The sequence below is a fragment of the Mirounga leonina genome, unplaced genomic scaffold (assembly GCF_011800145.1).
Source record: "Mirounga leonina isolate KUSES-001 unplaced genomic scaffold, KU_Mleo_1.0 Mir_151, whole genome shotgun sequence".
NCBI classification, from domain to species: domain Eukaryota; kingdom Metazoa; phylum Chordata; class Mammalia; order Carnivora; family Phocidae; genus Mirounga; species Mirounga leonina.
In genome coordinates, this window is record NW_023270377.1 from 88,804,536 (window position 1) to 88,829,198 (window position 24,663).

General features: G+C 39.1%; 1 protein-coding gene across 1 annotated transcript in view; it reads left to right on the forward strand.

Annotated features, from left to right (window-relative positions):
• The first annotated feature begins 716 nt into the window (after positions 1 to 716).
• The window catches only part of NXPH2 (neurexophilin 2), a 111,245-nt gene continuing 87,298 nt past the window's right edge, over positions 717 to 24,663 (forward strand). Inside the window, exon 1 of the mRNA XM_035008123.1 lies at positions 717 to 830. Coding sequence (XP_034864014.1) covers positions 780 to 830 — 51 coding nt within the window. The 5' untranslated portion in view covers positions 717 to 779. The remainder of the gene's footprint in view (positions 831 to 24,663) is intronic.

The window sequence follows — 24,663 nt, forward strand, 5'->3', positions numbered from 1 at the left end:
CTCGCTTGGGGCTCTGGAGCTGGGCGCTGACGTGGAGTGGGGCGCCCTCCCGGGGTGTCCCGGGCTCCAGCCCCACCTCCCCGCATCAGCCTTTCTTGTTCGCTGCCCCCCACGCCCCGCCCAGACCCCTGCTGTCGCCTTCCCTCCAAACTCCTTGAGTGTTCTCCCGGAGCCCTCTTTCTTGCGTCCGTGTAAGGAGACCCCCCCCACCCCGCCCTTACCTCCCCAGTAAAAAGGGAGCGGGTCAGTGGGTAGGGCGGCTGGCCCAGCCGAGCCACTGGACCGGCTCTCTGCTGGGCGGGGGCGGGGGCAGAGAAGGCTCCGGGCCTCCCCGAGCTCCGGGGGCTCTCCGCTCTGCCCGGCAGCCGCACGGCGGGGCCGAATCACTAGAGCAGCCTCGCGCGGGAACCCGGCACCGAAGCGCCGGAGCCGCCGCCTCCAGCCCGCGGGCACCCCGACCCCGGAACGCCGGAGCCCCGGGCGCCCCTGGAGCCCCGCGAGCCCCGCGAGGCGTGCGGGTCTCGAGCGGCCCCGCACGCTCTTTTCCAGGCCCCCTCTAAGGAGGGGCGCGCGGGGGGCCCCAGAAGCACCTCCTGCCAGCCCGCCCTCCCCCTTCCCCTCCCGCCCACCAGCCCCGCACGGCGCGGCGCTGCGCTCGGATTCCGGGAGGGAAGCGCCGCGCGGTGTCCCCGGCGTCCTCAGTCCTGCCCCTCGAAGTGGAGATGCGCGAGAGGCAGGCGAGGGCGCGCAGCTCGTGAGACGCCGCGCCAGCCGGCACCATGCGCTTGCGGCCGCTGCCCCTCGTCGTGGTCCCCGGCTTGCTGCAGCTGGTGAGTGTCCGGCCCGCCGCGCGCCCCGCGCGCTGGGGACGCGTTTCGGCGGGAAAACCGCGTCCGTGGCCGACTCGGAAGCAGAGACTGGGGTTGCATGGGACCTCGGGGCTGCAAGCGCGCGGATTGCAGGGAGTTTGGGGTTGCTTTAGGGGTTGGAGGGGAAGAATCGCGGAATTTAATAGAGGGGACCTTGAGGCGGATGAAGGGCTTAGCAAGGATAGGGACTTGAGGGCTGGGGTAAAGTAGGCAGAAAGTGACCAGGAAGAAGGTGCGAGAGGGGATGAGGGTAGAGGGATAGGATGAGGATGGTCTGAAAGATTTGCCTCCAGCCCAGAGTTTGAGGGGTTTGGTGGTTTTTATGTTTCACATGGTATTTTGCCCGGATGCCTGCAATCCTTTCAAACCCTGGCATTGTGCTTCCTTGTTCTCAGGGTCAGTGAGTAGCTCCTTGCTAGGAGAAAACTTTGGCAAAAGACCGATGGGGTGGGGGGGCATATTGGATTTCTCTTCGTTTTGCGTCTGGCGCTGGGGACTGGGATGGGGTTTTGTGCCGGTGGGGATGCAGGATGTAACTTTCACGCCCAAATCCACGCTGGAGCCCCCTCTCGGGAATCTCTTAAGCAGTATGCTACCAAAGACCTCTCCTGCCTCACCTGGCCGAGGGGGCTCTGAGGAGTATGAAGGGTATTAGAAGGTGGTTCCGGGTTCGCCAGCGAGGCTTTGGGCGACTGTTCGCACTGTAACTATCTTCTCTCCCCGCTTTTCCCGCGTGGCGCCGCACCCTCCTCCTTCCAAAATATACCTCCATACTGTATGTATTGTTAGTTAATTATACTTAAGGGCGATCCCAAGTAAAATCTTGCAGAAGACAACTTTTAAAGTAAAATTAGAGAAAGGGACTGCTTTCGCCTGTGTCATGGATTTCTCCTGCTCTCCAGGCACTTACCTTGATACAGTGCTGTTAAGAGGGTTTACTCCAGATTCCACGGTTTCTTTGGTCCTTATACTTAAGATTTTGCTCACTTAGCTCTGGGCTGTTAAAACAAGGTTAGGGAAACCAAGCACTTAGAGAACGATGATCTCTCCCTTTCCTTTTTCTTTTCTTTCCTCCTCTTCTCTCCTCTATCTCTGTTATTTCCTTTAAGAGAGCGAGATTCAGTAACTTAGGAAAGTTTCTCTGTGAGATGTATGATACTGTAGATGCAGAGGTACTTGCAAATTTTGAGGATGGAAGGGAATTCTAAAAGGTCTTAGTGAAGGGGAGAGGATAAGGAAAGTCCTGTCCATTCTGGTTACAACAGAGATTAGCTTCACTTGCACAGCATTAGGTAAGAAATTCTTCAGTGGCGTCAAGAGGAAAAATGCAGTGATGTTCCCAGATGTCCTTTGCTGAGCCATCACATCCTGCCTATATACAATATTGCATGTTAAAATAAATTTTACATCTAAGGCATTGTGCATGCAACATATATGCCACCTTAGACCTTAGTATCACTTGCTTTTTAAAATGTTTAAGCTGGATTCCAATAAAAGATGGTCTAACCAGCAGCATTTGTATGGTGTGTGTAAGTAAAACTCCAAAAGCCTGGAGAAATCAGGTACTTAGGTAAGATCTTCAGGTTATCTTCATGAATCTCTTAGTTAATTTAATTTTGCATTCAGTGATCATGAACTGTGTATCTGTTCCACTGTGTTAGACTCTTAAAGATGAGGAAATATATTTGGGCATATGATGGGAAAAGTTCTCCTATCAGGCACCGTATTGGAAATGTTACATTTTTTTTTTTTCACACCACCATAGTCAACAGGAAATAGGAAATACATATTGAAGGGATTATATACCCTCCTTAAGAGCTAGATTCTAATATTACAGCATGGATTGATTGATGCATTTTTAAGGAAGCTTATGTCAAATTCTAATCCGTTTTTGGATTGTGCTTGGGTTGTAATGTTTTTTTCCTGGAGCACTTTATCATGGCAAGTGAGGTCAGAGCTGCAGCTGTGTGATAAGCACACATTCCTTACACCGCCATCATTTTGGACAATAAAAGGCTGTTTACATTCTCCACATTCTTAGAGCTGTTCCCAGCCATATAACACAAGGGGGTTAGAATGTGAAAGGAAAACAGAGTGGCTGAGGAGGGTAGACCTCAATGAAAACATTCCCCAATCCCACCATGTACCCCACCCTGGCAGGTATCAAGGAGGGCAGGTCATCATTTGGCCCTTTAGATGGCTCCCAGTTTTATTCTACCTTTTTCAAGCTGATATTGAACTTATTTGCTAAGTCCCAATAGCAAGTGGATAAAACGTTTTCTTGATTTAGAAACTAGTCTTTTAATTTTCTAGGAACTAGAAACATATGTATTTAGTAGATCTGTCATTGGGGGAACAGGGGCGGGGGCAAGGTTGGGTTATTGCTGGAATTGGATTTTATTTTTTCATCCACCCTGGCAACATGAAGAATGTACTTTTTAAAACATGCTAAATATTTTAAACCAGTAGTGGATTCATTTGGGGATTTTGAAATTTAATTTTAAGAAAATTGTCTGTTTCATCAAAAACAGTCACAAGGAGTTGGGTCCAAATAAGTCACTAACCACATCATACTGGTACAATAACTAGAATGTTTTTACTTGTTTTTGTAATACTTAAAATTTGTAAGAAAACAGTCAGCTGAATTGATAAATATTGCAGGTAGCCTATGAAGTACGTGTGTGTGTTACCTGCCCTTGTCCAGTTCTCCTTCCTTTGTCCAGTGTTTTAACAGATAGCTTGCTTTACCTAATTAATAGGATTACTAGGCAGTTGCAAAATTTAAATATCAATCCTGAATGTATTATATTCTCCAAAATCCTTATTCAGCAACACATTCTTTATTACAGTATTAACAGCACATTATTTCTTTTCTGCCATCTAATGATGAGAAAATTAGCATTTGGAATTAATATTATAATATAATGAGTGTTATTTCCTGACATGATAAAAGTAAAGACTTCGCCAGGTGACAACTTCTTACAGATTTACACGATAATTTGGAACTCATAATAAGTATGATTTTTGCCTTTAAGTAAAATGCAGATTGTAAAAAGATTAAATTTGAATTTAAGTGGATTATTAGCTTGAGTTTAAGATAAAATTGAGTGATGATTTTTAAAATAAGTTTGTTATACATTTCAACTTTTTTTCTGTGATATAATGATTTTATAAAGTAAAATATAAATTAGAAGTGATGTAAGTTAGCAAATTTTTAGAATTCTATAAAACCAGAACACTTGTGATGCAAGGTGTTACAATTTTAAGTTCATCCTCATTGTGTAGTATCATCCCACATGAACTTATTAAGTGTATTTTGTTTATCTTTTAACAAATTAATAATTTTAATATTTGTTTAGTATGATATTCATAACATATATTTATTCTCAGCTCCGTATTTACAAAAAGTGGTAACTCATGACTGTCTTCCATTCAAAAATCATAATTTCTCTCATACAGTTCTGATCAATAAACATCAAAGCAGTATTTTCTAGTGTAGGATCAATGGTCTCTTGGCGAGATGACAACGCACAAGAGTAAAAGTACCACCATATCATGGTTACGACTTAGAGTTGACAGGCCATTAAAATTAATTCCTCATTAAAAGCATCATTATCTTAGACATTCTTAAAAATGAGAATTAGGATTAGACAGCTAAGTCCTCTATGCTAGCCACTCACCTCTCAGTGTAAGTTGTGTTCCCTTGGCCTATCCTGAGATTTATGTTATCTGGTTCAGTTTTAAATGCCTTCCCCATAGGAAACTGACCCCTCTTGGGAACTTATTTTATAGCTTAATAGATTTCCAAATGGAAAAGACAAGCTTTCTTAATCTTTGTTGTGTTTTTTTAATATTCTTTTTTTATTGTTTTTGATTAATGATCAAAATGCTAAATAAGGCAGAAGGCTTTTTGAAAACCCTTTTAGAGGTTTTACACTGTCAGCTTAAAATGTGTAGCTCTCGCAAATCAAATGAGTTAAGAAATGTTGATTTTATAATACGTTGCCCACCTTTTACCTATTAAAGAGCTAATCAATACACTTTGAATGATTTAGACGTTTAGCAGTAGCAACCCAAAGTGAATATAAATGTGTCACAGGTTTGTGATTTTGTAAAAGCTCTAAGACTGTCTCTTACTGTTTACGTATTCTGCGGATTCCTTTACCTGAAGCATTGCTGGCTAATATTTGAAAAAAGAATTATAGCTGCACACTCAAGTGCCTACAGTTAGGGCTGTGTCAGCGTTTCCGTAAAGAATCTCATTTCTATCTTAGCCATAAGCATTATTGCCGGTAAGAAGTTGGCATTTAATATCTTGATTTGGGAGTCAATTATTTTAAAGCTGCTTTAAAAAATTGGTCCAAATGATTTTGAGCACTCATCCATGTGAGGTTACTCTCTCAGTATCCGTACAGTATGCAAGACAATGACTTAACAAACTAATTTCTGTATTAGTCTGGCACAGAGGTTATAGTGTTTAAATTATTTTAAAATAATCCTTTCCCAATTAACCCATTTATTGAACCATTGTAAGACTTTGAAACACTATTTCATCATAAATGTTTTTAATTGTGCCAAATTCAGATGCCCTAATGATTATTTTTGTGAGTTTTATTTGCTAACAATCTACTTGAAATTTTTTTACTACTTTTGAAATGACCAATGGTGTTAATACAACTCCATTCTTTATTTCAAAACCCTGCTCAGTAAAAAAAGGATTTAAAGCAATTTACAGCATAGATTTTCATATTAATAGAAGGAATTCTAAGATATGATTGATTGAAAACTTCCATTTTATGTTATTTTTAATTTATGAAAATCTAGATAAAAACCTTCAAACAACTGTATGGTTGATGTATGTAAGATCAATATGTAATAAGGAATTCTGTTTCTTTGTAGAATGACCATTAAAAATTAAAATGTCATTATTTAAACCCAAAAGCTATAGAACGTATTTTCCTTTTTTCCTGGCCAGATCATTCAAGAAGTTAAAATAGTGTCTTTGAACTTACCATTCTTATAAATTTTGTCTGTCCTAGATTTATGGATGTATGGTAAGGAACTAGGGAAGTTTTGTATACTTAAACTACAATAATAATGCTGTCTTAGAGTTGCATATTCTTACTGTTTTCAAGTTTCTTCCATACAGTTTACCACGTTCTCTTCTCTCCTTATATAAAACTATAAGATTGAGAAGGACATTTTAAATGTTTCCATTTGTAGTTTGGAATGAACAATGCGTTTGGTGTTCCATTTCTAAATAAATTGCGCGTTCAACAAATACTGACTATTTTGACCCAGACTATGCACCGAGATTATAGCAGATGTTGAGGACATAGCAGTAAGCAGAATAGGACTGGTCTGAGAGTGTGTGTGTGTGAATGTGTGCGCACACATGTGTGTGTACATATCTTGGGCAAATCACTTAACAACCTCAACCCCTCATCTATAAATGAAGTCATTAATGATAAACGGATGAAAAGTGATTTCTAGCATCACTTTCCTTTTTTTATTATATGGTAACAGTGTTCTGGATTTTTCTTTTTATGAACTACATCTTTAATTACTATACAATTTGATGTATGTCTTACATACAAACATAATTGTTTTAAATATGTTGGGGTTTTTTTAAAGATTTTATTTATTTATTTGACAGAGAGAGGGAACACAAGCAGGGGGAGTGGGAGAGGGGGAAGCAGGCTCCCGGTTGAGCAGGGAGCCTGATATGGGGCTCTATCCCAGGACCCTGGGATCATGACCTGAGCCGAAGGCAGATGCTTAACGACTGATTCCACCCAGGAATCCCTAAATATAAGTTTTACATGGAGTTTATGCTGTGTAACCACATCACAAATGATAGGTATATTTAGAAGTAGATTTAAAACACTGCAAAATTGATTAATGGTATCCCTGCTTATGGGAAGAGAAAATTGTTGGAAGTAGGCAAAGGGAATTGATGAGCATTTATTTAACCCATATAATCAACAAAATCAATAAAATTTAAATTAAAATGGTATATTCAGGCTTTTTCCCCTCTCTACTATTTTTAAATTGCAAACTACTAACATCTAGTCATTGCTTTAATTTAAATAAAAAGTAAATTGACTCTCAGTTAAATTCTAATTATTAAGATAAACAACATAACGGTGTAATACTGTACTTCAACCAGAAAATGATCATGTGACTTTTGTACGCCTCAATAGAATCTAGCCTATTTAAATCAGAAATATTTTTAACTAAATACAAAGGTTTCAGGAATTCAGATGTAAATGGTACGGAATTTTTAAAAGACAACCAACAAAGAGCTGGCATGTGAGACCCTATCAAAGGTGGAGAATATGTCAGTGGTCTTAACATTAGGAAACATCTGAAACAGATGGACTAGTCCTGGGGTTCACTCCAATTACACTTTAAACAATGTAAATGTCTTTAGAAATGAACCCTGACTTTGTGATATTGCTGTTCAGGGCCAAATAAAGTAACTCTAGGGTCATAAAAACACTTGTTTAATTCTCCATGCAAAAATATGCAAGATAGTGAGTTTCAAGCATTGTAATAATACTAACAATTTTAAAATCTTATCAGTTTTACCGTAAGTTACATAGCATGTGTATTTATTCATTCAGAACAGTAACTTAAGAAATAGTCTAGATTATGAGTAGGGAGAGACCATATGTTTAATTTATGTGGTTCTATAAAGTCCATGGGATTTCCATCCCAGAATTCTATCCCTCATTTTTGTGTGCAGACTTAACTAGTGAAAGTGGTTGATTGAGTATAACAATCTGCACGACATTGTGAATGGATTCTCTTATAATACAATAAGAGAATAGGGACTCTAAACAACTATTTAACATTTTGTAGTAATGATAACAATAATTTTTATTAACAAAGTTTTACATTTTGATAATCTAAACAGAAGACAGTTGGGATCGGTGTAAGGAATATTGCTACGGAGATAAAAAAAAAGGGGAGGTGAAGTTTTCAAAGGTGTGTTTTCCATAATCGTGAGTTCACCTGTTAATCCCTTGTCAATGACTCCCAAATTTGTACGTCACTCCCTACCCTGCTGTTCAGGCTCCAAGACCATATCTCCATAGTTTCCTGTTCATTTTGACTTGGATGTTTTACTACCAACTCACATTCACTCACCATGTTCAAAGTCACACATATCTTTCCTGAACAAGTGCCTTCTAATATTCATGGGTTCAGATTTTAAAGTCACCACCTCCCCCTTTTTAATGTCTGGTATCTTTGTGTTCAGACAAGTGACTTGGTATAAAGCGCTACATGGTTTACTAGATTCTTTCACATATGTGATCTCGTGTTTTATCTTCACGTCAGCTCTAAAACGTAAGCAGAACAGTAGTGACTGCATCCACTTTACAGATGAAGGAACAAAAGCATTGAAGTTTCAGAGATGGGCTGTAGACCAGAAAAAGATAAAACTTGAATTGTCTACCTAGTCCAGCTCTTAGGTCAGGGCAGCATCCATTTCTAGCAGAAGGTCATGAGATCTGTCTTTGACCTCCAGAACGATAGGTTCAAGGAACATCTCTAGGGAACATCTCATTCTGTTCAGTGTCCATGCTGAGGTAAAAACCTCAACTCATTCATTTTAGGAAAGTTTTAAACAAGTTTGTCATAAAGTCAAAGAAGGTAAACACAAGGAACAGATTGTTGGATCATGCCCCTTAACCACGAGTTCCATTTAGAATTTAGCCTCCCAGAGTTTAGTTTGCCAAGTACTTTGGCTTTCATATAGCTTTAGGACTGTTATTGGCTGAGTAAATGTAGTTCCAGTTAGGATCAACAGAAGATTTGAGAGTTCTTCTAATTTCTCAGGATCTCAACCTGCACCACATGAGATTTGAAAAGATGAACAGGAAGAGAGCAAAAGATCTTGATTTCTGTTAAAGGCCAGTTAATCCCGGTTGTCTAAGGGGCAGGTTGGACTATGAGAAGGAGCCTGGGGGATGTGGCGGGCTACCTAGTAGGTGCTTAAACTTGTGCGGAACTTGCTAGCATTCGTATATAATTGTGCTTTAGCAGTAGCAAACTTCCTCTTGTTCTCTCTTCCCTTTCCTACATTTGTAAAGATAGTAGTATATCAGAGTGGATTTTGTGGGCTCTCCACCCAGATGTCCTTGGATCTCTTTTTAACATTTCTATGGACAACCCCCTCCCCTCCACTTTTTGGTTTCTGTTCTAACACTGGGCAACTGTAAATCTTCTTCAGAGAAGCACCCCCAGGTGTGGGTGTTGGATGCACCTTGCCAGAAAGCACTCAGAGTCAGAATGTCATTCCAGTCCCTTCCCTCCCCTTCTTGAGCCAGCTCTTAACAAACGACTCACAGGTGCCAGAGTTGTCTTGCTCTGAGACTTGGTGGAATATTCCAGAGTTCCCTTTGAGGCAGCAGATTGACTCTCGAGTGGATTTTGCTTGAGATCACACCCTTCCGTGGCTTCCTTCCACTCTCTGACCTGCGGCCCCATGCTCTTCCCGGACTTTCCTGGAACCCCTTCATTAGAAATTATTTGCATTCAAACACTGTCTCAGGGTCTGCTTCTGGGGAAACCAACCTAAGATTTCTGTTTAAATGTTTTTTTTTTTAATATTCAGAAATTTTTAAAATAGCCATTCTCACCCCTGTCTGCATTCTGCCATCTCACAGTAAGAGATAATCACTATGGGACGCCTGGGTGGCTCAGTTGGTTAAGCGACTGTCTTCGGCCCAGGTCATGATCCTGGAGTCCCAGGATCGAGTCCCGCATCGGGCTCCCTGCTCAGCAGGGGGTCTGCTTCTCCCTCTGCCCTCTTCCCTCTCGTGCTCTCTGTCTCTCATTCTCTCTCTCTCAAATAAATAAATAAAATCTTTAAAAAAACAAAGAGAGATAATCACTATGAATAATTTAATGTGTATTTTTCCAGAAATTATGGATATGTATGCTTTTATCATAATTATATCAACACGACATAATGTTCTATAACATTTTTAATGCAATAATATATTGTGTCCATTTTTATGCAATATAGAACAACTTATATTTTTGAGGATTCATAGTATTTTATAGCATTGACATACCATAATGTATTTGATCAATCCCTTATTAATATTTTGACTGTTTTGAATTTTTTGAATATATTTGTGAATATACAAAATGAATTCCTAGAATTGAAAATACTGGTTCAATGTTGGGAATGTGCAATATGATTTTTGATAAATATAAATTGTCCCCTAATTGACTATACCAAAATACAGACTCACACACAGTGTATTTGCATATCTATGTCCCTATCTGGAGAGTGTATTCCCTTCTTTTTAACTTTGCTGATCTATTAGAGTAAAATACCTCATTGTTTATTAGGAAGGTGAAGTGTGTTTTCACATTTAACCATTTGTATTTCTTATTCTTATAAATTTTCTTAATTTTTCCATTTTTTTCCTACAGCTTTAAATTTCTATAATTTTTTTATATCGCTCTTGCACAATTGTTTATTTTATTATTCCTGGATATTTTATACATTACGGCGTTGTTGTGGATACTGTTTCTATGCCTGACATTTTAAAATTATTTTTTGCTGGCATACAAGGAAAGATATTTATTTTAGTGTATTTATGTTTGTATGAGTTCTATTTCTGAACTAGATTATTTTTAATGATCTTTAATTTGATTCTCCTGGGAGATTTTATATATAGATAATTATATTATCTATAAATAATCTTATATTTGGCTCTTTCTATTAAACATTGATGCCTCTTGAATTAAAATCTATTCTCCTCCTGGGACACCTGGGTGGCTCAGTCGTTAAGCGTCTGCCTTCGGCTCAGGTCATGATCCCAGGGTACTGGAATTGAGCCCCGCATCAGGCTCCCTGCTCGGCGGGAAGCCTGCTTCTCACTCTCCCACTCCCCCTGCTTGTGTTCCTTCTCTCGCTGTATCTCTCTCTGTCAAATAAATAAATAAAATCTTAAAAAAAAAAATCTATTCTCCTAGTATACTGAGTAAAACCTTCAGAATATTGTTGACTATCAATACTGGGAAGGATAGCTTTTTCATATTTCCAACTTTAATGGAAACTTTGCTAAATATGATGTTTACTTTTAGCTTCTGATAATCTATCAAGAATATACTTTTATATTCCACATTAGAATAAATTTGTTGATCAGAGGTTGATTTCAGATATGTTTTTTTTATTTTTATTATTTTTTTATTAAATTTTTTTTTAAAGATTTTATTTATTTGAGAGAGAGAATGAGAGAGGGAGAGAGAGAGCATGAGAGGGTGGAGGGTCAGAAGGAGAAGCAGACTCCCCACTGAGCAGGGAGTCCGATGCGGGACTCAATCCCAGGACTCCAGGATCATGACTGAGCCGAAGGCAGTCGCTTAACCAACTGAGCCACCCAGGTACTGGATTTCAGATATGTTGTAGCATCCTTCAAAATGATCATATATTTTTAAAATGCTAACCTCTTCATATTTTTGAATTATGAAACATAATTTTCCTAATATATTTCCTAATATTTTCCTAATACTAAGCTGTTTAAACCAAGTTAAATGATCTGTATTTTAATACACTGGTACATGTGTTTTTATATTGTTAGTATTTTATTTAGAAACATTGATTATTCATAAGTAAAATATAGCAAAAGTGGAACACATCAGGTTTTGCATCAGGATTATTCTAGGATCATGATTAGAAAGACTTCTATTTTTTCCTCAGTTCTGGGAGAAATTAAGATAGTTGAGAATTGCTTCTCCCTTGGATGTTTGTTGGGAATCGTTTTTTTTTTTAAAGATTTTATTTATTTGACAGAGAGAGACACAGCGAGAGAGGGAACGCAAGCAGGGGGAGTGGGAGAGGGAGAAGCAGGCTTCCCGCGGAGCAGGGAGCCCGATGCGGGGCTCGATCCCAGGACCCTGGGACCATGACCTGAGCCGAAGGCAGACGCTTAATGACTGAGCCACCCAGGTGCCCCGGGAATCATTTTAATCCATTTGAGCCTTTTTGTTTCAGGAGAGATCTTTTATAAACATTTCATTGCTATTAGATTTTTTTTTCAACCTTTATTGATTCCATTTTATTAATTTTAAAAGAAAAGGATGCATTTTTGTGCATCTTCAAATTTATTTAGCATAAAATAGTATATACTCTTACTTTAATTTTTAAAAATTTACTTCATACCTGTGAATTTACACCATATCCCCCCCTCCCCAAGTTTGTATGTTTTGGAACAGTAATAGCTGGGGACTGCCTTCATTCTCTCTCTAGATCTACAGCTGTAACTAGAAGCTTTCTGTGGCAGATTCCATAGTTAATTCTGTAAGCTGTCCAAGGTGAATGGAGCCTCACATTAAGAGGTGAGCATCCAGAGCCTCAGCCCTCTTTCTGCTCACTGGAGGACGTTGCAGCCTCCTGGGAGCTGCCCTGGTGCCTGTGTGTGCTCCCAGCTCCTCCTAGGCTGAGCTTGGTGGTGGGAAGATGGTACTCAGTTGGGGTGGGGGTGTAAACCCTAGCTTCTGCTCAGGTGCTCTTTTCCTTTGCCTTTGACTGGTTACAGGCTGCTCAGCACATCTGGTTTTTGCATCGTTCTGATTCACTCTTCCTTCCTTCCTCTAGAGGTTCTCAAATCTTGTGGACTCTTGGCATCCTTTCCTCTTTCTAGCACCACTATGCATTCATTCTTGTTTTTGCATTCCTAGTTCATGTCATTGGAAATTTGGGAGGGAGGCAAGGTAAATACATTCACTCAGCTTTCCCCATTGCAACTGGAAATCTTTTAGTCATTTTTGGCTCATTTTTCTTCATCCCCTACAATATCCATTTACTCGCAAAATCCTATGAAATTTCCTTCCAAATCTTTCTGTAAACTGTCTCTTCCTCTCCACCTGCTGCCATTTCATCACTACAGCAGCCTCCTAGCTGGTCTACTTTATTCCAAAACAAGCCTTCTAAATTCACTCCACATGCCACAGAATCATCTTTCTTAAATCCTCTTTTGATTCACTATGTCGCTCAACTTTTAAGAATGAGATTGTGATTCCCGTTTTCTTAACACATCGCATCTACATTTTGTTGCCTCTTTTTTCAGCCTTAAATCTCTTGTCCAATATTCCTCACATACTATAAACTGCAGCCAGGTCTGTACCCTTCATACTCCATGAGTATGTCCGAGTGGAGGGAAAGCCCAAGTTTGCATGTCAGAATGACTTGGATTCAGTGCTTTCTTGGCATCTTGGACAAGCCAATACATCTACTCAATTTCAGTTTCTTCATAAAATAATGTCAATTATAGCTATTTCATAGGGTTGTGATGATTATATACAAAAAATGTAAAATGCCTAGTACCTAGCATTAGCTTAACAAAGATCAGTGCTCCTTTCCATCTGCAACATCTTACCTTCTTGGTAATCAAACAACAGGAGCTCTGACAAACTTAAGCAGAGAAGAAATTCATGAGAACAGGGCGACTCACAGAAAAGATTTGAGAACCAGGCATGTCTAGAGCAGAATCAAGGGTCTGGCTATCAGGAAAGTATCAATTAGGCAAGAGGATGAATAAATGCCAACCTTTTTTTTCTCCAGTCCTTGTTTTGCTTCATTTAAGATGTCACATTTAGGTTGAGAGCATCTGGTTGGCTTGAAAAAGGTGGGATACTTTGATCAACTGTTCTACACATTGTAGGGAATCAACACTCTGTGCTCCATTAGAGAGCTTGTGATCAGAACTCCCACTAAAGGAAGAACTCTGTTAGAGAAAGAGACCCAAACCCCTCCAGCTCTTCATCTTAATTAGCATGATTTTTCACTCATAAACTTACACAAGCAAAGATCACCAGACATTTAAGAGAAATCATTGGCAAAAAGGAGGAGGAGGATAAGAAGAGGAGCTACGCTGGAGGAAACAAATAATAATAGGAGATGGATTTCAATTTTAAGGATTCCTAATTAGTATTCTCAGAAACTCAGGAGGATATTGCATCCTGAAAATAAGAACAGGTTGCAATGAGGAAAGATCAACTGGGTCATGAGAAAGAATTCCTGGAAATGAAATATATAACTGACAAAATTTAAAAGTTGGGAAGAAGTTTGAAAAGAACAGGGCTAAAGTTCATGCTGGTGAACTTTTAAGAGGAAGTCTGCCACGACAGAACCAAAAGACCAAAATAGGAAATAGGAGCAAACAGTGAAGAGACACAGAGGACAAATTCAGAAAATCCAGTGAGAAGCTCCAGAAAGAGAGACTGTGAGGGGAGGGAACCTAGTAAAAAACAAAAAACAAAAAACAAAAAACAAAACAAAACAGAAACCAAAACAAACAAACAAAAAAAACAGTGTTGAAGGGGCTGATTTAAAAAAAAAAAAATCTGGTGAAATTTCTGAGCTCGAAGGAAAAAATAGAAAATCCTAAGAGTTTTCGGAGAAACAAGAGATTACTGGCAAACACAAACACATCTCATTAACCACACTGGATGTTAGAAGCAATGGAATAATGCCTTCATAGTTCTGAGGGGCAAGGGATATTGAACCAACGGCCAAATTGTTAAGTATGAAGGAAAAAGGAGGAGGAAGAAGCAGAGAAAATCAGAGAAAACAAAAAATGACATTTGGGGCATGTGAGGATCCAGGGGAGTTACCACTCATGCCATATGGAACAATCTTCAAAGACATACCTCAGCCAAGCAAGAAGAAAGATAGAACAGGGGGATGCTGTGGGATAGAGTGGTGTCTGAGTATGACTCAGAAGTGAAGGAAGCTAGAAAAAGATCCGTTAGCCTGTGACCTTGGAAAGGCGTGGGGTTCCGTTTCGTTGTCTAGTTCGGTCACACTGTGGTTCTAAAGGGAATTCCATGTCAATCCTTCCAGTTTTAGAATGTTTAGAATGGATTTATACACAAAGCATGAATGATTTAAATATAGTCTAAGAATGGAATGTAACCATATGAATATTAATGAACTTAAGTAATAGAATATAATAAAAATTTGGAGGTAATAGGAATACACAGGTGAAGAAAGGCAAGAATGCCAGTTTCCTCATCTTTTCATAGGAAGAAGTTAAGAGAAGCTGTCGAATGTTAAAAAACTAAGAAATAGACTTAAAGTCTTAAAAGCTACCAAACAATAGAAGAATTAAAAATAATACAACAAACAAAAATTCAGCATGTAAATTTATTTACAGTGTGCTTTTACTTTTTCTGTCATATAAACAGATTAGAAGAATACATTTAATAGTAAAGTGGAGATGGCATTTTGACCTTCCAGTGTGATTTTGTATAAGTGCTCTTCTTTTTGTGTAGTGTTTTTGGCAAATACTATCACTCTATGAATTTCAAGATAAGGGAGGTCTTCTTAGTGGAGGGAGCTTCCCAGCAGTTGTGAAAGCATGCTTGTGAGGTCATGCATGTGCCTTCACTGGGCTGTGATGGGTATGTTAACGGCACAGATTGCGGCGATGGTTTCATGAGCGTATACTCATCTCCAAGTGTATACATGATAAATGTATAGCTTTTTGTATGTCAGTCATGCCTCAATAAGGTGATCTGAAAAAAAGGGGTAAGCAGAGGCAATCTCTTGGGTCATGCTGTAGGGCAGGGTTGCCCAGTCTCAGCACTGTTGACGTTATGGGTCAAGTAATTACTTGAGTGAGGGGTTAGGGGTAGGGATAAAGGGGCCATCCTGTGCATTGTGGGATGTTCAGCAGCATCCCTGGCCTCTCCCACTAGATGCCATAGCACACTCTCCCAATTGTGACAATCAAAAATGTCTCCAGACTTTGACAAATGTGCCCTGGGAGCAAACACAGCCAGACTGAGGCCCACTGCCGTAGGAGATTCCTGGCTGTGAGAAGCTGAACCAAGTGACCTCTTTGGCCTCTTCCAATTAAATACTTTGTCTTTGCATTGTTGGGAAGGGGTCAGCATTTTGCACAGATAGACCTAGTTTCTTAAGACTTTTTTTTTTTTTTTTTTTTTTTTCCCATCTCAGTTTCCTTCAGTTCAGTTCAATTCAAACAATGTTTTTGAGTGTAGCTCTGTCAGGCAGTCTGCCTAGGGTACACATCTCTATTTAACAACTTTTCCTTTTTAAGGGAAATGGATGAGTGATCCTCCTGATATTGCCCTCCTGGATAAGATTTCCCTCTTTAGTAGAAATTCACATATTTCATTTTGCCTCTGGTACAGCTCTTACCAGTTGTTAGGGCTGGCTCAGAGAATTTTAGTAAAGCCTTTGAATTTCAATATTTTAAAATGCAGTAATAAAATAAAAAATACTTTGTAGAAGTTAAAAGACAGCAAATAAAACTGAAAAAGATGATCATCAATAATAGTTGGCTAATAAAAATGTGAACTAAATCACACTTGATGTATGTATTTGTTACAATTAAAACATAGTGGGATTACAGTCTTCAAAGAGTTTATCACAAACCCAGATTATATTATGTGTATCAAAACTGGAGAGTAGCACTTTTGAATGGAAAATTTGATCCAGTGTTTTTGAGATTTTAAAAAGTAGCTTAAAACTATTAAATTCAGCTCTTAGGAGCTAGAATGTATTTCCTTTTTATGGAAAAATTGGGGATTTTCAAATTTGCCAAAATGTAAACTCTGAGGTACTCTATTTTTATCAATGGTATGAATCACTTCTACATTGGAATGCACTTTTAATTAAATTTCTTCTTTAAGGCAATTCTCATTTTTTAAAAAAAGGTATCTATGAAGGTATACTATAAGAGTTGCATCTTCTCCCCCAGAGATAAACACGGTAATAAACAAGTAAACAGATCCCCTGTTGGTGTTAAAATTTGAAGTACAGTATATTTTCATGAAATTATAGCTCTGTATAAATAATGACTTTACTTATCGGGATAAAGTCTAACAACCACTGTGGACTGTGCTCTAGGCCTTTCTATCTATGGTGGCTGAGCGTCTGCAAAGGCTCCCGTAGGCTCTGGAGTGAGTGTGTTGCAGACACCCTGGGCAGGCCAGTATGTTCTTGCTCCTGCCCTTGCATGCACACACATACACGTACACAGATAACACTCTCCTACTGAACTTTTCCCACCACATCAAAAGTGGTATCTTTTCTTCTTTTCTTTTTTTTTTTTATGGTGAGCATTTTTTAAAATTTTTTATTGTTATGTTAATCACCATACATTACATCATTAGTTTTTGATGTAGTGTTCCGTGATTCATTGTTTGTGCATAACACCCAGTGCTCCATGCAGAACGTGCCCTCCTCGATACCCACCACCAGGCTAACCCATCCTCCCACCCCCCTCCCCTCTAGAACCCTGTTTGTTTTTCAGAGTCCATCATCTCTCATGGTTCGTCTACCCCTCCGATTTCCCCCCTTCATTCTTCGCCTCCTGCTATCTTCTTCTTTTTTTTTTTTCCTTAACATATATTGCATTATTTGTTTCAGAGGTACAGATCTGTGATTCAACAGTCTTGCACAATTCACAGCGCTCACCATAGCACATACCCTCCCCAATGTCTATCACCCAGCCACCCCATCCCTCCCACCCCACCCCCCACTCCAGCAACCCTCAGTTTGTTTCCTGAGATTAAGAATTCCTCATATCAGTGAGGTCGTATGATACATGTCTTCTCTGATTGACTTATTTCGCTCAGCATAACACCCTCCAGTTCCATCCATGTTGTTGCAAATGGCAAGATTTCATTCCTTTCAATGGCTGCATAATATTCCATTGTATATATATACCACATCTTCTTTATCCATTCATCTGTCGATGGACATCTTGGCTCTTTCCACAGTTTGGCTATTGTGGACATTGCTGCTATAAACATCGGGGTGCATGTACCCTTCGGATCCCTACATTTGTATCTTTGGGGTAAATACCCAGTAGTGCAATTGCTGGATCACATGGTAGCTCTATTTTCAACTTTTTGAGGAACGTCTATACTGTTTTCCAGAGTGGTTGCACCAGCTTGCATTCCCACCAACAGTGTAGGAGGGTTCCCCTTTTTCCACATCCCCGCCAACACCTGTCGTTTCCTGACTTGTTAATTTTAGCCATCTGACTGGTGTGAGGTGGTATCTTATTGAGGTTTTGATTTGGATTTCCCTGATGCCGAGCAATGTTGAGCACTTTTTCATGTGTCTGTTGGCCATTTGGATGTCTTCTTTGGAAAAATGTCTGTTCATGTGTTCTGCTTATTTCTTCATTGGATTCTTTGTTCTTTGGGTGTTGAGTTTGATAAGTTCTTTATAGATTTTGGATACTAGCCCTTTATCTGATATGTCATTTGAAAATATCTTCTCCCATTCTGTCGGTTGTCTTTTGGTTTTCTTGACTGTTTCTTCTGCTGTGCAAAAGCTTTCTATCTTGATGAAGTCCCAATAGTTCATTTTTGCCCTTGCTTTCCTTGCCTTTGGCGATCTTTCTAGGAAGAAGTTGCTGCGGCTGAGGTCGAAGAGGTTGCTGCCTGTGTTCTCCTTTAGGATTTTGATGGACTCCTGTCTTACATTGAGGTCTTTCAACCATTTTGAGTCTATTTTTGTGTGTGGTGTAAGGAAATGGTCCAGTTTCATTCTTCTGCATGTGGCTGTCCAATTTTCCCAACACCATTTGTTGAAGAGACTGTCTTTTCCATTGGACATTCTTTCCTGCTTTGTCGAAGATGAGTTCACCATAGAGTTGAGGGTCCATTTCTGGGCTCTCTATTCTATTCCATTGATCTATGTGTCTGTTTTTGTGCCAGTACCATACTGTCTTGATGATGACAGCTTTGTAATAGAGCTGGAAGTCTGGAATTGTGATGCCACCAGCTTTGCTTTTCTTTTTCAACATTCCTCTGGCTATGCGGGGTCTTTTCTGGTTCCATACAAATTTTAGGATTATTTGTTCCATTTCTTTGAAAAAAGTTAATGGTATTTTGATGGGGATTGCATTGAATGTGTAGATTGCTCTAGGTAGCATTGACATCTTCACAATATTTGTTCTTCCAATCCATGAGCATTCCAACACATTTCTTTGTGTCTTCCTCAATTTCTTTCATGAGTATTTTATAGTTTTCTGAGTACAGATCCTTTGTCTCTTTGGTTAGATTTATTCCTAGGTATCTTATGGTTTTGGGTGCAATTGTAAATGGGATCGACTCCTTAATTTCTCTTTCTTCTGTCTTGTTGTTGGTGTATAGGAATGCCACTGACTTCTGTGCATTGATTTTCTATCCTGCCACTTTACTGAATTCCTGTATGAGTTCTAGCAGTTTTGGGTGGAGTCTTTTGGGTTTTCCACATAAAGTATCATATCATCTGCAAAGAGTGAGAGTTTGACTTTTTCTTTGCCGATTTGGATGCCTTTTATTTCTATTTGTTGTCTGATTGCTGTGGCTAGGACTTCTAATACTATGTTGAATAGCAGTGGTGATAGTGGACATCCCTGCCGCGTTCCTGACCTTAGGGGGAAAGCTCTCAGTTTTTCCCCATTGAGAATGATATTGGCTGTGGGTTTTTCATAGATGGCTTTTATGATATTGAGGTATGTACACTCTATGTCTATATTCTGAAGAGTTTTGATCAAGAAAGGATGCTGTACTTTGTTAAATGCTTTTTCTGCATCTATTGAGAGGATCATATGATTCTTGTTCTTTCTTTTGTTAATGTATTGTATCACGTTGATTGATTTGTGGATGTTGAACCAACTTTGCAGCCCAGGGATAAATCTCACTTGGCCATGGTGAATAATCCTTTTAATGTACTGTTGGATCCTGTTGGCTAGTATTTTGGTGAGAACTTTTGTATCCATGTTCATCAAGGATATTGGTCTGTAATTCTCCTTTTTGATGGGGTCTTTGCCTGGTTTTGGGATCAAGATAATGGTAGCCTCATAAAACGAGTTTGGAAGTTTTCCTTCCATTTCTATTTTTTGGAACAGTTTCAGAAGAATAGGTATTAATTCTTCTTTGAATGTTTGGTAGAATTCCCCTGGGAAGCCATCTGGCCCTGGGCTTTTGTTTGTTGGGATATTTTTGATGACTGCTTCAATTTCCTTAGTGGTTATAGGTCTGTTCAGGTTTTCTATTTCTTCCTGGTTCAGTTTTGGTAGTTAATACATCTCTAGGAATGTATTCATTTCTTCCAGGTTATCTAATTTGCTGGCATAGAGTTGCTCATAATATGTTCTTATAATTGTTTGTATTTGTTTGGTGTTGGTTGTGATCTCTCCTCTTTCATTCATGATTTTGTTGATTTGGGTCATTTCTCTTTTATTTTTGATAAGTCTGGCCAGGGGTTTATCAATCTGGTTAATGCTTTCAAAGAACCAGCTCCTAGTTTCATTGATCTGTTCTACTGTTCTTTTGGTTTCTATTTCATTGATTTCTGCTCTGATCTTTATGATTTCTCTTCTCCTGCTGGGTTTATGCTTTATTTGCTTTTCTTTCTCCAGCTCCTTCAGGTGTAGGGTTAGGTTGTGTACTTGAGACCTTTCTTGTTTCTTGAGAAAGGCTTGTATTGCTATATACTTTCCTCTTAGGACTGCCTTTGCTGCATCCCAAAGATTTTGAACAGTTGTGTTTTCATTTTCATTGGTTTCCATGTATTTTTTAAATTATTCTTTAATTTCCTGGTTGATCCATTCATTCTTTAGTAGGGTGCTCTTTAGCCTCCATGTATTTGAGTTTTTTCCGACTTTCCTCTTGTGACCGAGTTCTAGTTTCAAAGCACTGTGGTCTGAAAATAGGCAGGGAATGATCCCAATCTTTGGTACCGGTTGAGACCTGATTTATGACCTAGGATGTGATCGATTCTGGAGAATGTTCAATGGGCACTAGAGAAGAATGTGTATTCCGTTGCTTTAGGATGGAATGTTCTGAATATGTCTGTGAAGTCCGTTTGGTCCAGTGTGTCATTTAAAGTCTTTATTTCCTTGTTGATCTTTTGCTTAGACGATCTGTCCATTTCAGTGAGGGGGGTGTTAAAGTCCCCCACTATTATTGTATTGTTGTCAATGTGTTTCTTTGCTTTTGTTATTAATTGGCTGCTCCCATGTTAGGGGCATAATTATTTACAATTGTTAGATCTTCTTGTTGGATAGACCCTTTAAGTAGGATATAGTGTCCTTCCTCTTCTCTTATTACAGTCTTCGGTTTAAAATCTAATTTGTCTGATAGAAGGATTGCCACCCCAGCTTTCTTTTGGTGTCCATTAGCATGGTAAATATTTTCCATCCCCTCACTTTCAATCTGGTGGTGTCTTTGGGTCTAAAATGAGTCTCTTGCAGACAGCATATCGATGGGTCTTGTTTTTTAATCCAATCTGATAGCCTGTGTCTTTTGATTGGGGCATTTAGCCCATTTACATTCAGGGTAACTATTGAAAGATAGGAATTTAGTGCCATTGTATTTCCTGTAAGGTTCCTGTTACTGTATACTGTCTATGTTCCTTTCTGGTCTATGTTGCTTTTAGGCTCTCTCTTTGCTTAGAGGACCCCTTTCAATATTTCTTGTAGGGCTGGTTTCGTGTTTGCAAATTCCTTATTTTTTGTTTGTCCTGGAAGCTTTTTATCTCTCCTTCTATTTTCAATGACAGCCTAGCTGGATATAGTATTCTTGGCTGCATATTTCTCTCATTTAGTGCTCTGAATTTATCATGCCAGTCAAAAGTGGTATCTTTTCATTGGCAGGAGGATGTTTAGTCTCTACCTTGGCGGTTATAGACCTGCTCATATTGTGCTAATATCACTCTCTACAAATGCCCAAACAAGCCATTATTTACTGATATACTCTTAGCTTCCCTCAAAGGTTAATGTAGGAAATAGCCATAGGAAAACATATTTTTGGTAACACATATATTCATATTTTCATTCATTGCTTTGTTTGCCAGTTTAAAGGTCTACTGTAGGCATAGTATTAGGCCAAGCTTTTCCTTAGAATATATTCCTAGGGACAAAAGTATTTTTCCTGGTAAAGAAAAATATATATAAATATATAAATATATAAAAAAAGAAAAATCCTTACTTAAAGAATGAGAATTTTCTTTTTTATATTTTTTTAAATTTTTTTTATTATTTTTATTTATTTTTTAAAGATTTTATTTATTTTTTAGAGAGCGAGAGAGAAACAGCATGAGAGGGGACAGGGTCAGAGGGAGAAGCAGGCTCCCCGCTGAGCCAGGAGCCTGATGTGGGACTCGATCCCAGAACCCTGGGATCATGACCTGAGCCGAAGGCAGACGCTTAACCATCTGAGCCACCCAGGTGCCCAAGAATGAGAATTTTCAATTCAGTGTTTCCTATTAACTTTTTCTACCAGGAAGAGCAGAGCTAATTTACAGCTCATAGCAACAAGTACCTTTACTAAACTCAATTTTCTTCAAGTCTTTCTCTCCCACTATATAGTTCTTGACCTTCTATTCTTTTACATACAGTCCTATTATATATAGTTTAGGTCATGTGTCTTGAAAATACTTTTTGAAAGTATTTGTGCTAAAAGTTTCTTTGCCAGATGTTTCTCCATTGCTGTTCTAACGTTCCTGAAATTTGATGAGAGTCTTTTCACTCCTGTAGGTATGAATTTCCTCGAAAATTTTCCTTCTTAGGTGGTTGGATTCAGTTTGGAGCCTTCAGGCATGTTACATCAGTGTCTCTGGGTTGGGGCCAAGGCACCAGGTGCTGCTGGAGCCCAGCCAGATTTAGGAACCCCTGGACCAGATGGTCTCCTAGATGTTCTTTGGCTTTATGAATTTATGATGCTGTTGGGAGCCATGGCCCCTGGTGGGTGGAATATAAGCCCGCCCTGAGGGAAGGAGCTGCAGCTCTCCTGATTACACTGCCACCATCACAGGAAGGAGATCCCTCGGGACACACACCAGCTGTTTTCCCAGCTTTTGCAGACCTTTCCTCCAAAGGCATGTGAAGTGCTTCTATCTGGGCTCCTGCACACGAGGCACACCTCCATGAGAGCGTTTATGTGATGGTCCGGTCTTTACGGATGTGAACCTTTGTATATTCCACTCAACTCCAGGGCAATCTACAAACACAGAGCATGTGGACATCGATCCACAGCCAACCACCCTGTAGGCATCCAATAAATGCTCAGGTGACTGAATGAATGAACTATTGAGAGAAATCACTCAGTAACCCCCCTGCTAAGCTATGCTTCAAAGCTAATGGAAAACCACCTGTGACAGACTACAAGGAAGACATTTGAGTGGCAAATTAAATCTAAGCCCTTAGATGTCAGTGTCATTGACCTCCTTCAAAGTGTACCTGAAGCCCCTTTGTTTTGGAGCTCTGGATTTATATGGGAAAAGGCCCTTAAATTTTCTTAATGGTATTATCACAAGGATCCTTTGGGACAAAACTTATACACCTAGGTTACAGCACCATACAAAAATTTATTTATTTGCTCTGTCTGTTATCTTATACTGGAAAGAAGGAAGGGTATTCTCAATAGCCAAGGAACTGATTGATTCCATAGTTTACTCTTTTAGAAGTAAATATAGATAAGCACAATTAAAATTTGACATTCGTTTGCAAATATGCACTTTATAATGTTTTATCATCTCTTCCTATCATTATCAGTGACTCATGTGTTTTTAGTAAAGTATGCTTTGCTATTGTTCTTTTTAATATATTAGTATTTAAATAATTAGAGAAATAGATAATATGGGAAAATTTTTATTTCTAAAGGTTAGAATCAATCATTTGATAGAAAAAATATCATGAAAATAAGGATTTAGACATCCAACAATTTTAAATTTATGATCAAGTTTTCTGATCTGGTTTTTAATTCTGCTATTTTAGTGCTTTTCCACATGAATCTCCTTATTTCATTTATTTATTATTTTGTGAGATAGTAGGCTTAATTTGTTGATATTTATATACTAAGGCCACTTTCTTAGTATAGTTTAATTTATCCTCTTTTCAAATTGTAATCACCATGTATCAGATTTTTATTTAGTGTTAATTAAGGTGATCATTTCATGATTGAGATTTTTTTTTTTAAAGATTTTATTTTATTTGACAGAGACATAGTGAGAGAGGGAATACAAGCAGGGGGAGCAGGAGTGGGAGAAGCAGGCTTCCCGCGGAGCAGGGAGCCCGATGCGGGGCTCAATCCCAGGACCCTGGGACCATGACCTGAGCCAAAGGCAGACGCTTAATGACTGAGCCACCCAGGTGCCCCTCATGATTGAGATTTTTAAAAAATTTCAAAGACCACATATGGTTTTAACAATCATCACCTTACCTATCAGTAAGCACTGTAACCTTCTTGTAACAATGAGATATGCCCCAATTCTCCCACCTTGTATATAAGTAGATGTAATGTAACATAATGGTGCATGTAAGTAGGCATGGCCTGACCTGAGGAGCCAAGCATGGCTCTGTAGGGAATGGTGCCTCATCTCATTATACTAAATAAGCATATTTCTAGCAGATAAGGGAGCAGATCTACTTTCAGCTGAGTATCATTTGTAGATAGTTACGGTTTAAGCAGGATACAGCTCATCAACTCCGTGTGATAAAGGCATCCTCTGTTTATCCACAGCATCCCCATAAAGGCTGTCAGGGAAGGTTCTTGCATTTTCATTCTGGAACAGCTTTTCTTCTGGGTTCTGAACAACAGAATATTATGGTATAAGAAGCCCTTTTTAAATGTTGTCAAACATTTAAGTTAGCACATCAAAATTGACTCAGTGAAGGCACGTGACCAAATCATTAAGCAAATTCCTTTTATAATATTTGGTTTTGATTTGTTTGTCTTTGGGTTTATACTGGGGAGATGTAGAACCAAATCAAATGTATCCAAGTGGTTATTAAAT